We start from the raw sequence: 14839 nt of genomic DNA on the forward strand, positions 1-14839 counted from the left end.
TGTGTCTGTGTGTGTGTGTCTGTGTGTGTGTGTGTGTGTTGAGTATCTTTAAGTTGAAGCTGGACTGGTAATTTGAGCAGTGTGTGTGTGTGTGTGTGTGTTAAACAATGACTATTCTTTGAGCTTTTCTCCATGAAAGCAGACAGACGTCGTCTTTACAGCACTGAATCATAATGAAGAGTCTCTTTCTTAGACAAAACACAGACACCAGAGGACAGTAAGATAAGACTGATAAGAACTACACCAAAACACTGTTTGTGTGTGTGTGCGTGTGTGTGTATATTGGTCAATGGATCTATAGTGAGTTTATTTAATGGTGGATATGTTAATGTGGGATTTCATTGAAGTAGTTCATTTAGTTCATCTGTAGAGAAAGAAATACAGTTCTCATTTTGAAGAAAAGGGCTGAAGACACCAGCACTCTTATTAAAAAACAAAAAGTTATTTATTCACAGTGATGGTTCCATGAAGAACCTTTACACATCCATGGAATCTTTACATTCCACGAAATGTTCTTTATAGTGGAAAAACATGCTTCTTTTAAAATGCCATGTTGTTGGTGTTTTTTTTTTCTTGTTTCATTTTAAAATTCGTATGATAATTTACATTCAACCACAGGCTGATTGAGTGAAACTCATGAAGTCACATCCAGTTTCTTTAATTATATAAAACTTGTAATTTCACTTTAGACTAGAATATTTTACACTCTTAAAAAGAAAGGTTCCAAAATGTTTGTTTTTTCCACCGAAGCCAAAGAAGAACCATTTAGCGTTTCCCACAGAACCTTTCAGTGAACAGTTCTTCAAAGAACCAGTTTTGAAGAACATTTTAATAATCTAAACTCAAAGAACATATTTTGCAATTGAAAGGTTCCAGGAATATTAGAAGTTCTTCAAGCAAACGGATTTTCAAAAGCACTTCTCTGCAATTCTCCTTCTCTCTACATCAGAATGTGTTGCGGCAACAGTTAAAGCTTTCTCAACTCTTATGACGGAGCTTCAGTTTCACAAGCCCTTGTGTTTTTTTCTCAGCATCCCACTGAAACGCTCTCTGACGCAGAGTAAAATCTCATGAGCGTACGTGCCCTCACTTTCATTTGACACTTGCCGTTCATTTTGCACCATGTTTGTGGGTTATGGTTTGCATACATACACATGTAGCCAAAAGTCCCAACAAGGACCGTAAAATCTGAAATTCATTCCCAAGAGGAAACATCTTAATAAACATACTAAATAATGTCTTAGTGAAAATATATGATGCTAGAAAGAAAGTATTGTGGGAGGGTTGAGACAGAGTGCAGAATTGTATCTAGAAGTCAACCACGATTTTGCCAAATGTTACTGTGAAACTTGCGGAAGAGTAACCACAGATGGATGAGATGAACATCAGCTCTAGTTCAGACTTCTACACACACATGATCCCCTGACACACAATGCTGAACTAGTTACTCAAATGCCACCTTCTGCTTATACAGACCACCAACAGTCAAACTGAAAGACAAATATATAGACAAAAAAACACTCACTGCCCTTAAACTTTATTTAGGGGTTTATCTACGATCACAGTTTATTGAGTTTAGACATTGGATTTGACACTGACATGTAAGATTGAAATAAATATCACAACGTTAACCAAAAAAGAAATGCATGACGTGAGTGTGTGTTGGGTGGAATATCTAGCATCACGTCTGTTGCTCTGTGTTAAACTGAAAGACAGCAGGCGAGAAAAGATGGTCTGAAAATGGTGTGAAGCGCTCTCTCGTTCTGCAGAAGAACAGATTATTCTGAGAGTTGTGAGAAATGTTCGTTTACTCCGTAGAATCGCTCGACACATCTCGCTTGCTTCAGCTCGTACCGGACATCTTCAGCACATCTGTGGTTTCCTGAACACGTTCACAATCGTTTGGGGTCATTTGTGTTTGCGAGTAAATGAGTGTTTTGCATATATGTGAAAGTGCATGTTTTGTTTGCATGCAGACTGCAACCAAGAGCTCTAACAATACATACGTACAGGCATTACTTGTTAAGGATCTAAAAACTGTATTAAGCCCCCATTTCATCACTTTCAATACCGATATTAAGACTTTATAGACGTTGGTTAGATTACTTTTTGAATACTTACCTTGTATTGAACACAAGACGAGGCAGATACAATATTCTTGCATTCTGTTGAATGCTAACAGTCCACACGTCCTCTTGAAATGTGTTCAAAAGTTAACCATGCCACGGTGAAGACTGCATCTTATTCACTCATATCTTGCAGCGTTTGAATCCACAGCGCCATGGAAAAGACATGTCAAAGTTACCTCTCTGTTTGCAGAGCTGCATTGCTTTCATTCTAAATTGACTAATAAAATCGTTGTTCTTGTGCACTGCACGCGACAACAAACACAAACACAGTTTGACTAGTGTAGTCCAATTCACAAATTACTCTTAAAATGAGTATGTTGTTTTTAGTGAATCAAAAATATACCATGCATCCAGTGCATCCATTTCAAATGACTCTTATAAGTCGGTTCTGTTAAGTGAATGGAAAACATTCCACAGAACTTGTGTAGTCCAATTCAAATGACTCTTATGAATCAATTATTTTTAGTGAATCAAATACATAACACACAACTAGTGTAGTCCAAGTCAAATGATTCTTATGAGTCGGTTATTTTTATTGAATCAAAAACATATCTCACAATCAGTGAAGTCTGGTTCAAATGATGGGCCAGGTCACTTAGTGAACCGTTCAAAAAGAATCACGAGGTACCGGTTTGGCGAATCTTTCACCGAATGAACACTGTCAGAGCGTTACTGAATCAACAACATGAACTTTACGCATAATCACTAGATCTGCTAGTGGAAGGAGGACACTTAAAGTTCCAGTGTGTTATTTCAAACACTCAGTAGTACAAAAATAAGATCTTGTTTTTTCTTTTTCTTCATCAGGTCTGCTCCTGGTGTCTAGTGAATCTCGTACATGTGACAAGGGACTTCAAAGAAGAAACAGCAGCTGTGTTGGTAATGAGCACTTTATGTGTTTTAATACAATATGTTTCTGTCATAACACACAGATAATGGCCTGTATGTCACTCAAACAATGGGAATTTGTGTAACTGTAGTTCTCTTCTAACTTTGTAATGATGTTTCCTTCCTGATTGTCTCTCTTACAGATGAGGATGAGTGTGTGACGCCGGGTGTGTGTGGCGATCACTCCAAGTGTGTAAATACACCTGGAAGCTACTACTGCTCCTGTAATGATGGATTTCGGTCAACAACACCCAACTTGACAGCAGCAACAGGACAGTGTTTGGGTACGAGAGAGGATTATGGGACATAAGAGTCCACTACTGTTTTAATTACTGTAACTAATATCAACTGCTTCCCTCAACAGATATTAATGAGTGTCTTGAGAAAACACATGATTGCTCAGGTGATCTGGAGTGTGTGAACACCATCGGCTCCTACAATTGCTCGTGTCGAAATGGATACCGGCCTTCAAGACTGGACGCAGATTGTTTAGGTGAGTGTCCTCAATCATACTGCTTGTTATTTGACTGTTGATCAAAGCAAAGAACATCCTTATAATCATCAGAACATCAAATACTCCTAACATAGATAAATATTATATAACAAATTGTAACATTTTCCCCCAAAGCCCTGGTTAATTTCTACCCTGATTATAACCATTCAAGATCTGTGTGATGCATTTAGCATTTTTTTAAGCATAGAATATAAGTTCATATAATCAGTTCTTGCCACCATCTCAGTACTATATTAATGATGGGCTCTGTTTGGGATGAAATAGCAGCTTACTGTATGCAATAGACGCTGTGAAACTGCAGTATGCTACTTCTCCACACGATTTCACTATAACTTTGCATGCAAGTATCGTTAATTTATCATCTAGCAAATGAAAGCATTATATTTGCCTTAGCAAAACATGTAAAAACGTCTGATAGAAAGGATGGCTGATTTGTCACACTGGAGATCGATCAAGTTGAGTTGCATTTTGACATAATTGTGTCTCATGCAGTGAGCTCTGGTGTTTACTACACATTTTGACAAATGTTTGAGATTGTCTTGGGTTTCCCATACAAAAAAAAACATTGCAAAACAGTACGAGTTGCTATTTATAAAACTAGTAGCGGTCGATTAGGAAGGCCTGCTTTCATCCAGAAGTGCAGAGACTTTTGTTGGCATAGTAAATACAGAGTTCTGGCATGAAACTCTAGATGGCGCAGTCCGATAGGTCTAACTCAATCTGACCTAATGACATCATTATCACATGGCACAGCTGATTGGTTCTCTCCTGTATCGGTAGCCAATGAGCTCGCTGCTCAGCATTCAAGTATATGACTAGAGCTTGCCGTAGCAGTGCAGCTTGCTTCAGAAACCCTCCACCTTCCCCAGCTCCACCTGTATAGATCTGCTACGAGGTGATCCATGTATGCTATATGGGGGTTATTTCATATGATTGACAGTCTTCTCTCTCTCACAGACATCGATGAGTGTAAACCTGATCCAGATGTGTGCGGCACAAACGCACACTGCTACAATCATCAAGGCGGATACAGCTGCAAATGTCCCCAGGGTTACAGTAACTATGGCAACGACCAGTCAAAATGCATCGGTGAGCGATCAGCTTGCATGTGCGTGTCTGTGTTTATTGTGTAGCTGTGCAAAACAATTAACTGTGTTATGTTGCTGTGCGCAGAGATAAACTGCGACCACTTTGAGCACTTGGAGGACGCGCCTGTAAAGGTAGAATGACTCTTCGTGATTATTTTGATAGTATTTGGTGAATAATCAGTATTCAGCCTTTGATTTCTGTGTCTTCTAGTTGAAGCATTTACTGGCGCTGTTGAGGAACAGCTGTGAGGCGCTGCGTGATTCATATGGCAGCCGTAAGACGGGAGAGCAGTTACTGGAGGTGAAACAAACAGCTTTCTTTTTCCTCCTGTTTTCTTCTGCATTTCTGTTCTTGTTGGTAGAGCAGTTTGACCTGGAATATTCCTCTAAATCTCACTGTGTTTGACAGAATGTGTTCACTTCTTCTGACGAGCTGCTGTCTGAAGGAAACATCGCTGACGGCGAGACGCTGAATCAGTTTCTGGACGCGGTGGAGAACAGCATGCATCTGATCGGACCTCAGCTGAAAGAGCCTGTGACCAGGATGGAGACGCACAACACCTGTGAGGAACCACACACATTTCAGTTTAGACACAGTCACACTATGGTACTGAATGGAGATAATGAAAATAAGGCATTTTTATTAAATCTTCATGATGTGAATCACAGTCGCTGAGGTTGCAGTCAAGTGGGGTCAGGCTCCGCCCAGTGGGCGTGTCACTCTGAGCACAGACTCCGCCCTCTTCAGCACCAGCTGGGAAACAGTTGTAGGTAAATCATATCCAGGTACAAATAAACACGTGCACATATATGTACTTATGAAACCATCAGCACTTTCCTGACGAGATGTGAACGTCGTTTTCCTTTAGGTTTTGCGTTTGCGGCTCTGGTCAGTTATAAAGATCTGAACTCATCCAGCGATCTGCTCCACAAGATGAGCAGAGAGAGATCAGATGATGAAGAGAGAAGCGTCACTTATCAACTCAACTCTAAAGTGGTGACGGCCGTCGTCAGTAATGCAGAAACCAAGCATCTGTCAGAGCCGGTGATGCTCGTCTTTACACACGAGGAGGTGAAGATACTGACAGATCAGCTCAACAAACACAGACCAGCACAAGATCTCAGTGGAGACACACACCAATTGTCATGCAGAACATCAGATGTTGATGTATTTTTTTTCCCCTTTTCTTAACTGTTAGTCATTCTGTCCCATCTTCTTCAGGAGAGGGCAGAGTCTGAGGGCGTGGCTTACTCCTGTGTGTACTGGGATGAGGCTGAGGGGGCGTGGTCTGGGCGGGGCTGTGAGGGGGCGTGGTTTAACAGCACTCATACAGCCTGCTCCTGCTCTCATCTCAGTAGTTTCGCTGTGTTAATGGCTCTCTATCCTGTCCAGGTACATCCGTGAGCCAGAAAAACTGTGATTTAACATTTAATTCAGATCTTTAATATGAAATGATGATGATTTTCCCTCTTCCTCTCCTCCAGGACTCGTTTGAGTTGGTGTTGATCACGCGTGTGGGTTTAGCTCTGTCTCTGGTCTGTTTGTTTCTCTGTATCCTGACGTTCCGGTTCTGCCGCTCCATCAAAGGAACCCGAACCAGCATTCATCTCCATCTGAGCATCTGTCTCTTCATCGCAGACCTCGTCTTCCTCTGTGGGATCTCCAGCACTCACAATCAGGTGTCTGTCTCATATCTTCTGTATACTGGGGCCTTAAAGTCAAAAACGTAGAGAATCACAAGCAGTGTTTACTGTTTATTATGCTGGCTTGACAAAGCCAAGGTCTACTATTTAAGCTTCTTCTTCTTCTTAGACTAATTTTTCTTTCAGCTACAACCACCAAACCACTCAGGTCTGAACTTCATGTCTTATTTGTACAATAAGTCATGTAGAGTATTTAAGCTATCATTAGCAAAACTTAATGACTATCCTAGTACAATGTGTTAAATCATGCTAGCAACATGTTAAAGCATGCTAATCATGTTAAAACATGTTAGCAACAAGCTAAAACATGTTAACATGTTAAAATATACTAGCAACATGCTAAATCATGTTAAAACATGCTAGCATTATGTTAAAACAAGCATTTTTTAGCAACAAGCTAAAACATGTTAACATGTTAAAATATACTAGCAACATGCTAAATCATGTTAAAACATGCTAGCATTATGTTAAAACAAGCATTTTTTAGCAACAAGCTAAAACATGTTAACATGTTAAAATATACTAGCAACATGCTAAATCATGTTAAAACATGCTAGCATTATGTTAAAACAAGCATTTTTTAGCAACAAGCTAAAACATGTTAACATGTTAAAATATACTAGCAACATGCTAAAACATGTTAAAACATAATAGCATTGTTAAAACAAGCATTTTTAACAAGCTAAAACATGTTAACATGTTACAACATGCTAGCAACGTGCTAAATCATGCTAACAACATGTTAAAGCATGCTAATCATGTTAAAACATGGTATCAACAAGCTAAAACATGTTAAAATGTTAAAATATACTAGCAACATGATAAATCATGTTAAAACATGCTAGCATAATGCTAAAACAAGCATTTTTTTGCAACAAGCTAAAACATGTTACAACATTCTAGCAATGTGTTAAATCATGCTAGCAACATGTTAAAGCATGCTAATCATGTTATCAACAAGCTAAAACATGTTAAAACATTCTAGCAATGTGCTAAATCATGTTAGCAACATGTTAAAGCATGTTAGTCATGTTATCAACAAGCTAAAACATGTTAACATGTTAAAATATACTAGCAACATGCTAAATCATGTTAAAACATGTTAAAACATGCTAGCATAATGTTAAAACAAGCATTTTTTTGCAACATGCTAACAACATGTTAAAGCATGTTAAAGCATGCTAATCATGTTAAAACATGTTAGCAACAAGCTAAAATGTTAAAATATACTAGCAACATGCTAAATCATGTTAAAACATGCTAGCATTGTTAAAACAAACTTTTTTTAGCAACAAGCTAAAACATGTTAACATGTTACAACATGCTAGCAACATGCTAAAACATGTTAAAAATAAATCATGTTAAAACATGCTAGCATAATGCTGAAACAAGCATGTTTTTGCAACAAGCTAAATCATGTTAAAAACATGTTAAAACATGCTAGCATAATGTTAAAACAAGCATTTTTAGCAACAAGCTAAAACATGTTAACATGTTACAACATGCTAGCAAAATGCTAAAACATGTTAGCGAAATGTTAAATCATGGTAGCAAATTGCTAAAAGTACTAGCAATGTGTTAATACATGGTAGCAACATGCTAGAACTGTGTTAATAATGTTTTATTGTCTTCAATAAAAATCTTTAAAATTTCAAACAATGCTGTCAAGCCAACATCAATGTTTGTTTACGAACTTTACTAATGTAATTGTGCTGTTTCTCTTCGTTTGTCTCAGGTGGGGTGTGCGATCGTGGCCGGTCTGCTTCACTTCTTCTTCTTGTCTGCGTTCTGCTGGATGCTGCTGGAGGGGGTTCAGCTCTATCGGATGGTTGTGCTGGTGTTTCACACCACATTAAAGCATCTCTACATGTATCTGGTGGGATACGGAGTCCCTCTCGTCATCGTCACCGTCTCTGCCATCGCCTTCCCAGCGGGATACGGCACCGAGCGACAGTGAGTGTGTGTGAATTTGCGTGAAGCGCTGTTCGTGTGAACAAGTTTGACAGGCTCTAAATCAGTGTTATCCAAGTGCTTTCCAGCTGTTTTTATGATTATTTTGTGTCTGTGCTCCAGCTGTTGGCTCTCACTTGACCAAAATTTCATATGGAGCTTCCTCGCGCCCATCTGCATCATTGTCATCCTCAACAGCTTTGTCTTCATCATCACCGTGTGGAAACTGGCCGAAAAATTCTCCAGCCTCAATCCAGACCTCTCCAAACTCCGCAACATCAGGTGAGTGTTAATTATCGGAGCCCAAAATAGATTCAGTCATCGAGTCTAACCCATTTCTGGTGACTTTCAGGGGTTTTACGGTGACCGCTGTGGCTCAGTTCTGTATTCTTGGAGGGATGTGGGTTTTCGGTTCCTTCCTCTTCTACGAGAAAGTAACTCAGGTTGCGTTGTACCTCTTCACCATCCTCAACAGCCTGCAGGGGGCGCTCATCTTCATCATGCACTGCCTGCTGTCCAAACCGGTGCTTACACACAAACAAATGCACAATGCACCAAAAAGGAAAAGACAGTAAAGTCTGGATTCAAACTACATTTCAAAGATCTCAACTCATAGTCAGACAGATTTCTGACTCCCTGCATAAAGCATTTCACTGTATTCTGGCCAAGAGCCATCAGTGTTTTCAACGTGTTTTGTGTCGCCCCCTTCAGGTCAGAGAGGAGTATTGCACGCTGATTAGCAGGATCTGCTCACTTAAGGAGAAGAAATATTCAGAATTCAGCACCAATCAGTCCAGCAACAGTCAGGTAAATCTGCATTGCAAGGACATAATTGTTGAATATGTTAACTTTCACTTCAACGTTTTATAAAGTATATATAAATGTTAAGATAAACATTCTAACAACATTCTCAGAATGTCCATATGATGTTATTGATGTTTTCTGAATGCCAACGCTAATGTTCTTGGAATATTACAAATAAATGTTCAAAGAATGTCAGGTTAAAGGTTAGGAGAATGCTGCATTGCACCTTTTTAAATAATGTTCTAATCACAACAAGAAAACTGGACATTTTAACGTTTTAGAAACATTGCAAATCAGTGTTCCCGTGAACATAAATTTGTTAGCTGGGGTAAGTGATGCATTGAAATGTTGACCACTAAAGATAATTAGTGCTTCTGGTGGTGTTTTGACCGTTTCAGTGTCTATTTCATGTCACAACTTGGATAAACTATAACAGGTAAACATGTCAGCTAATGCTAGATTAGCAATATCAAGTTCTCGTTTTCAATCAGTAATGGTATCGTTTCTTAAATCTTCAGAACAAACTTGGAGTCTATGCTGTTTTCTGTTGATACAAGCTTTTTTAATACGAAACAAAGTCTCGGTTGCCAAATTTTGTTAGTTTATCACAAAATTCTGAAATAAATACAGTTTTAATGCTCTTCAATGTGACAGATCGCTGTAGTGTCTCAGTTCAAGCGGCATGTAAATCGATCATCTCTTCCTCTTTACAACTAGTTACAACACAAAATAAACATGAATGAGCATCAGGTGCTGAAAGAAACAGAACAACTTAATGAAATGTTTCATGTCTCACTCAATGAGTGTTTCGACCACAGAAAGATGTCGATAAAACAGCTTGTAAACAATGTAATGTCACATTGATTTACCTCAGAAAAGCCACTCAATGTACATTAACTCGTTAGACAGCTAGAAAAACATAACTCTAGAGGAGACTTTTGATAAATACATTTATCAATATATATTTTACTTCACCTGTTAGTGATGTATTTATTATTTAATGTATGTTTGAATAATTATATTTGTTGCTTCAATGATGCAGAGTAGAAACATAATGATTAAAAAGTACTATATAAAAACTGGCTTATGTGCAATTTTAAAGTTTGTGATTGTTTTGGCTAAATAACAACTAATTTCAGTGCATCACTAGATTGAGGTTCTGCTTCTAACTGTGTCCTCTGACCTTTACAGCAACCTCTACGGAGCAATCCGACCACAGGAGAGTCAAGATATAGAGCGGCTGTCAGTCCTGGAGGATCTTTATAGATGTTGACCTTTAAAGACACATGGAAGCGTGACTTCTCACAGAGCTCTAATTCTGCAGCACATGGGGCTCCTTTCCACTGAGAAGATCTTAAACTGCTTGCTTTCTGTCTATTAAGCAAGAATATTTCAGGTGTGGGGCTCGTCACATGACCTATGCGTCACTAGAGGCGGATTCGAATCATATCAGCGAAATTAATAAAACATGCAGCTCAGTTTTCTTCCTCTAATGGACTTCGAAGACACTTTAACTGTTTTTGTCGCACCTTTAGTGAAGAACATCTTACATTACATGCAAAAGGCAGCTTTCATTTGCTTATATAAGAAAATGTTGTGAAGATGATATTTGAAGAACTAGTCTCCAATCTGCCTTATGAAAGAGGCCTTAATCTATTATCAATCACAGACCATCACGTTTATATGATCTGCACTTACATGCCACTTTACGTCTTTAAGCTGTTGGGAAACTTGACCTCTATTTCTGTGAGAAACAGATGAGAGGTACTTTAGATTCATAAAGCTATTTAAACAGAGCCGATGTTGCATTGCAGTAAGACTGCTTACTTTACCTCCAATCATCCTTCAAATCAAAGTAATACTAGTCCCGAAACTACAATATCGTGGAGACGTCTGATGTTTCCAAGGAACTTTCTCAGAAGCTGCAAATAAAAGCGGTAAAGTAGACTTTTATATTCAACTTCCTTCTAAAGCCCAGTTCTAAAGCTGCAGCTTGAATTTTCCCATTAATTAGTTGGTCCACAAGGTGGCAACACTGGGTGGGGCCACTGTTTCACATTGGAAAAATATTTTTTATCCGTCATCTGGAAAAAAATAGGGTTGACAGCACAAAGATGAGGTCGGCTGCCTGTGCTCACACACGTTATCATTCGCGGCAAAACTAACGCATACTTTGGACTTCAGTGTTTCCAGTTTGAGAACAAAGTGATTTTGTAAGATGATACAGCCAATGCGAAAGTTTTAAACTCCTTGCTTCTGCAACACAAAAGTTTAAGCTCTCTATTGTATGTGTAATGATATTTGATAAGAAACAAATGCTTTATTTGACATTTTCCAGAACATTTTTTGTATCTTTTGAATTCAAAAGTTTTTTGCTGTTATTTTTTTTACTTGAAATAATGGTCATGTCTAGCCCTGATGTGGTACTGCGATGTTTTTCAGCAAGTATTAAATAATTGCTAAAAGAAGCTGTGGCGGATTTCTGTTTTGTGTTCCCATGAGTGGCCTTGCCAAATACACCATAAACATACACTTCACTTCTATATCATACATCGATCTGCACATTAAAGTAGTTTGAAGGAAGAACACCTGCCACAAAAACACTTTTCTATCCAGAGGATTCATTTCAACCCAGTGAATATATTCCCTTGCATGGCAGCACAGCGGTTATTGCATCTTCCCTTGCATGGCGGTTATTGCATGGCTAATAACATTCAGAGAAAAGCTCTCTCTTGATTAAATGAACTTATTCCAAGGAAAGCCAACCAAGCAAATGTTCGCTTAATGTTAGCATTCGGTTCCCGTTTGAGAACCCAATAATAACATTCTTATTTTTTTCCAAAACCATCAAATATTGTTCCCAGAACGGTGCAGGTATTTATTTATTTTTTTGAAGAATCTTTCCCCGATGGTTACTTAAAGGTTTAATTTTTAAAATCATGTAAACTCAACTTGCAAAAAAAAGTTGCTGATGTTTTGTGCAACAACCTACAGAGAATAGCAAGGTTATGCAGTGTTTTATCTTTACACTGGAATACTTAATTCAGTTTCTCTAGTATTTCTTGCCGTAGTCTTCAATAAGCTTGAGACCTTTTATTTAGTTAGTAAAGGTCTAGTATTAGTTAATAGATTGCTATGACGATTTTGCTTGTATTTTTGTGTGTATTCTGGTGGGTCTGAAAACTCTTTAAATAAGCACAGGTACGGTTTCTCTCTGGGGTGAATCCCATCATGATATTTCATGTGGGTTGGAAGATGGATTTGTTTGCACTGCTCTGGTTAATCATCAGCGGTAGGAAAGCTGCTGCCGCGTGTCTCGCGACTCAAGTCTTTCTGCTCTTTTTTTCTTTCGAAGTTTCTTCACGGGACAAATGTTTTCCCACAGGTGGCTCTGTGGCTGCCGAGAGAACAGGGACACACACTGAGGGAAGTAACAGTCATTTCTAGCCCTGATGTTTCAGGATGAGCTGAATGAGTCTTTTTTCCAGATTGACTGATGTAAGTCACTCTGATGATTCTGGAGCAGTTTCTTCTTTAGCGTGTTTGTTCTGATGGGTCTGAAAGCTACCCAAATAAGCAAATCTCTCGCCGCAGATGGAGCAGCAGTAAGGTTTCTCTCCTGTATGAACTCGCTGATGGACCTTCAGGACGTCTGATCGAGCAAACGTCTTGTCACACTGTGAGCATTTGAACGGTCTTTCTCCGGTATGAATCCTCTTGTGGCTTTGTAAAGTATCAAACTTACTGAACCTCTTCTCACAAACGCTGCAGTGATACGGTTTTTCTCCCGTGTGGACTCTCTTATGAAATCCAAAATGTGTCGGATTGGAAAAGCTCTTCCCGCAGTGGGAGCACAGATACGGTTTCTCTCCGGTGTGAATCCTCTCGTGACACTTCAGATAGGATTTCTGCCGGAAGCGTTTGTCACAGTGTTTGCACTGATACGGTTTCTCATCAGAGTGGATTCTCTGGTGTGACTTTAGACTGCCTGACTCTATGAAGGTTTTCCCACATTCGCTGCACTGGTACGGTCTCTCATTGGTGTGAACACGCACATGTTTCTTCAGATGAGATCCGTGGTTGTAGGTCTTCTCGCAGTGAGGGCACTTGTACGGTCTTTCTCCCGTGTGGATTCGCTTATGAGCATCCAGATTTGCTTTGGTGCTGAAATACTTTTCACATTCGCTGCACTGGAAAGACTTTTCGTCGTGTGTCTTTATATGAGCTTTCATATTCTGAGCAGTGGTGAAAAAATCCTTCCCGCACTGTTCACAGCGAAACTCCTTCTTCACCCTGTGCTCTTTTGAATGAAGTTTCCTCTCTTCTGCGGTTGAAAAGCTGATGTCGCATCTCTTGCAGCTGAAGTCTTTCTGTTCTGTGTGTTTTCTCTGGTATCTCGTTAAGTTTCTCTTTGAGCTCAGTGTTTTTCCACACTTGGCATGAGAAAAACTTTTGACCTTCAGCTGCTCTTTTGATGTTAAGGCTGTTTCTCCATCAGAAGATGAACCGCCTTTGTCATCTGAAATGAACAAAATGTTTATAAATTCTGGGTTTTAAAATATACTTGAAAAGAGTTTGTGTGTCATACAGAAATCCTGTAATATCTGTCTATATAAGTCTAGAGGTGAATCATTAATAAAAAAAAAAATGCAATATGGTTTAGTGTAGTTAATCAATCGCAAAAAGCCTGCAAGTTAATTAAACTCATGCACAGACATTGATAAAGTGAATTTGAAAATTGAACATTCACCACCCATTTACATTTAGTCATTTAGCAGACACTTTTATCCAAAGCCACTTACAAATGAGGACAATAGCAGCAATCAAAACTAACAAAAGAGCAACAATATGTAAGTGCAAATGACAAGTCTCGGTTAGCTTAACACAGTACACGTAGCAAGGTATTTCTTATATATATATATACATATATATACATATATATACATACATATACATATATATACATACATATACACACACACACACACACACACACACAAAGAAAAACAAGTAGATAGAACAGAAAAAAATAGAAAGCTAGTGTTACTTTTTTTTATAAATAGATATAATCTATTTATAAGTATAAATAGATAAAGCAGAATTAAAATAGAATAGAAAGTGCTAGAGTTAGAGGGTCAAATAAAGATGGAACAGGTGTATTTTTAGCCGATTCTTGAAGATGGCTAAGGACTCAGCTGCTCGGATTGAGTTGTGCAGGTCATTCCACCAGGAGGGAACAGTTAATGTGAAAGTGCGTGAAAGTGATTTTGAGCCTCTTTGAGATGGCACAAAAAAGCGTCGTTCAGGACAGGCTTCTAGAGGGCACATTACTCTGATTGAAGTAATGAATTTAGGTAAAGGGGTGCAGAGCCAGCGGTGGTTTTGTAGGCAAACATTATTGCTTTGAATTTTATGCGAGCAGCTACTGGTAGCCAGTGCAAACTGATAAACAGAGGTGTGACGTGCGTTCTTTTTGGCTCATTAAAAATCAATCTTGCAGCAGCATTTTGGATTAACTGTAAAGGTTTGATAGAATTGGTTGGAAGACCTGCCAAGAGAGCATTGCAATAGTCCAGCCTGGACTGGCGTGCAGTTCCTGAGATGCCCTTTGCTAATAGGGTTTACAAGAGAATCTGGTGGTTCACCGTATCAAAAGTAGCGGACAGATCCAGCAAGATAAGTATTTAAGATTTGGAAGCCGCTCTTGCCAGTCTTAGGGCTTCAACAACTGAGAGCAAGGCAGTCTCGGTTGAATGTCCACT

At 38.9% G+C, this 14839-nt stretch overlaps 2 protein-coding genes across 3 annotated transcripts in view; one reads left to right on the top strand and one right to left on the bottom strand.

The window, feature by feature from the left end:
- Positions 1 to 11545, top strand: part of LOC107662708 (CD97 antigen-like) — a 17303-nt gene extending 5758 nt beyond the window's left edge. The window contains exons 2-17 of one of the 2 annotated variants that reach the window (XM_016452779.1): positions 2937 to 3008; positions 3161 to 3301; positions 3382 to 3510; positions 4489 to 4620; positions 4705 to 4751; positions 4831 to 4920; positions 5029 to 5182; positions 5289 to 5405; positions 5489 to 5691; positions 5842 to 6012; positions 6105 to 6299; positions 8059 to 8276; positions 8397 to 8555; positions 8626 to 8797; positions 8985 to 9080; positions 10269 to 11545. In XM_016452779.1, the coding sequence (XP_016308265.1) occupies positions 2937 to 3008; positions 3161 to 3301; positions 3382 to 3510; positions 4489 to 4620; positions 4705 to 4751; positions 4831 to 4920; positions 5029 to 5182; positions 5289 to 5405; positions 5489 to 5691; positions 5842 to 6012; positions 6105 to 6299; positions 8059 to 8276; positions 8397 to 8555; positions 8626 to 8797; positions 8985 to 9080; positions 10269 to 10343 (2171 nt within the window). In that variant the 3' untranslated portion in view covers positions 10344 to 11545. The remainder of the gene's footprint in view (positions 1 to 2936; positions 3009 to 3160; positions 3302 to 3381; positions 3511 to 4488; positions 4621 to 4704; positions 4752 to 4830; positions 4921 to 5028; positions 5183 to 5288; positions 5406 to 5488; positions 5692 to 5841; positions 6013 to 6104; positions 6300 to 8058; positions 8277 to 8396; positions 8556 to 8625; positions 8798 to 8984; positions 9081 to 10268) is intronic. The other variant, XM_016452778.1, reaches the window with a different exon arrangement.
- An 87-nt stretch (positions 11546 to 11632) lies between these two features.
- Positions 11633 to 14839, bottom strand: part of LOC107662730 (gastrula zinc finger protein XlCGF49.1-like) — a 9446-nt gene continuing 6239 nt past the window's right edge. The window contains exon 2 of the mRNA XM_016452811.1: positions 11633 to 13401. Coding sequence (XP_016308297.1) covers positions 12581 to 13309 — 729 coding nt within the window. The 5' untranslated portion in view covers positions 13310 to 13401 and the 3' untranslated portion in view covers positions 11633 to 12580. The remainder of the gene's footprint in view (positions 13402 to 14839) is intronic.

Source organism: Sinocyclocheilus anshuiensis, unplaced genomic scaffold, assembly GCF_001515605.1.
Source record: "Sinocyclocheilus anshuiensis isolate Anshui unplaced genomic scaffold, SAMN03320099.WGS_v1.1 scaffold687, whole genome shotgun sequence".
Classification (NCBI taxonomy): domain Eukaryota; kingdom Metazoa; phylum Chordata; class Actinopteri; order Cypriniformes; family Cyprinidae; genus Sinocyclocheilus; species Sinocyclocheilus anshuiensis.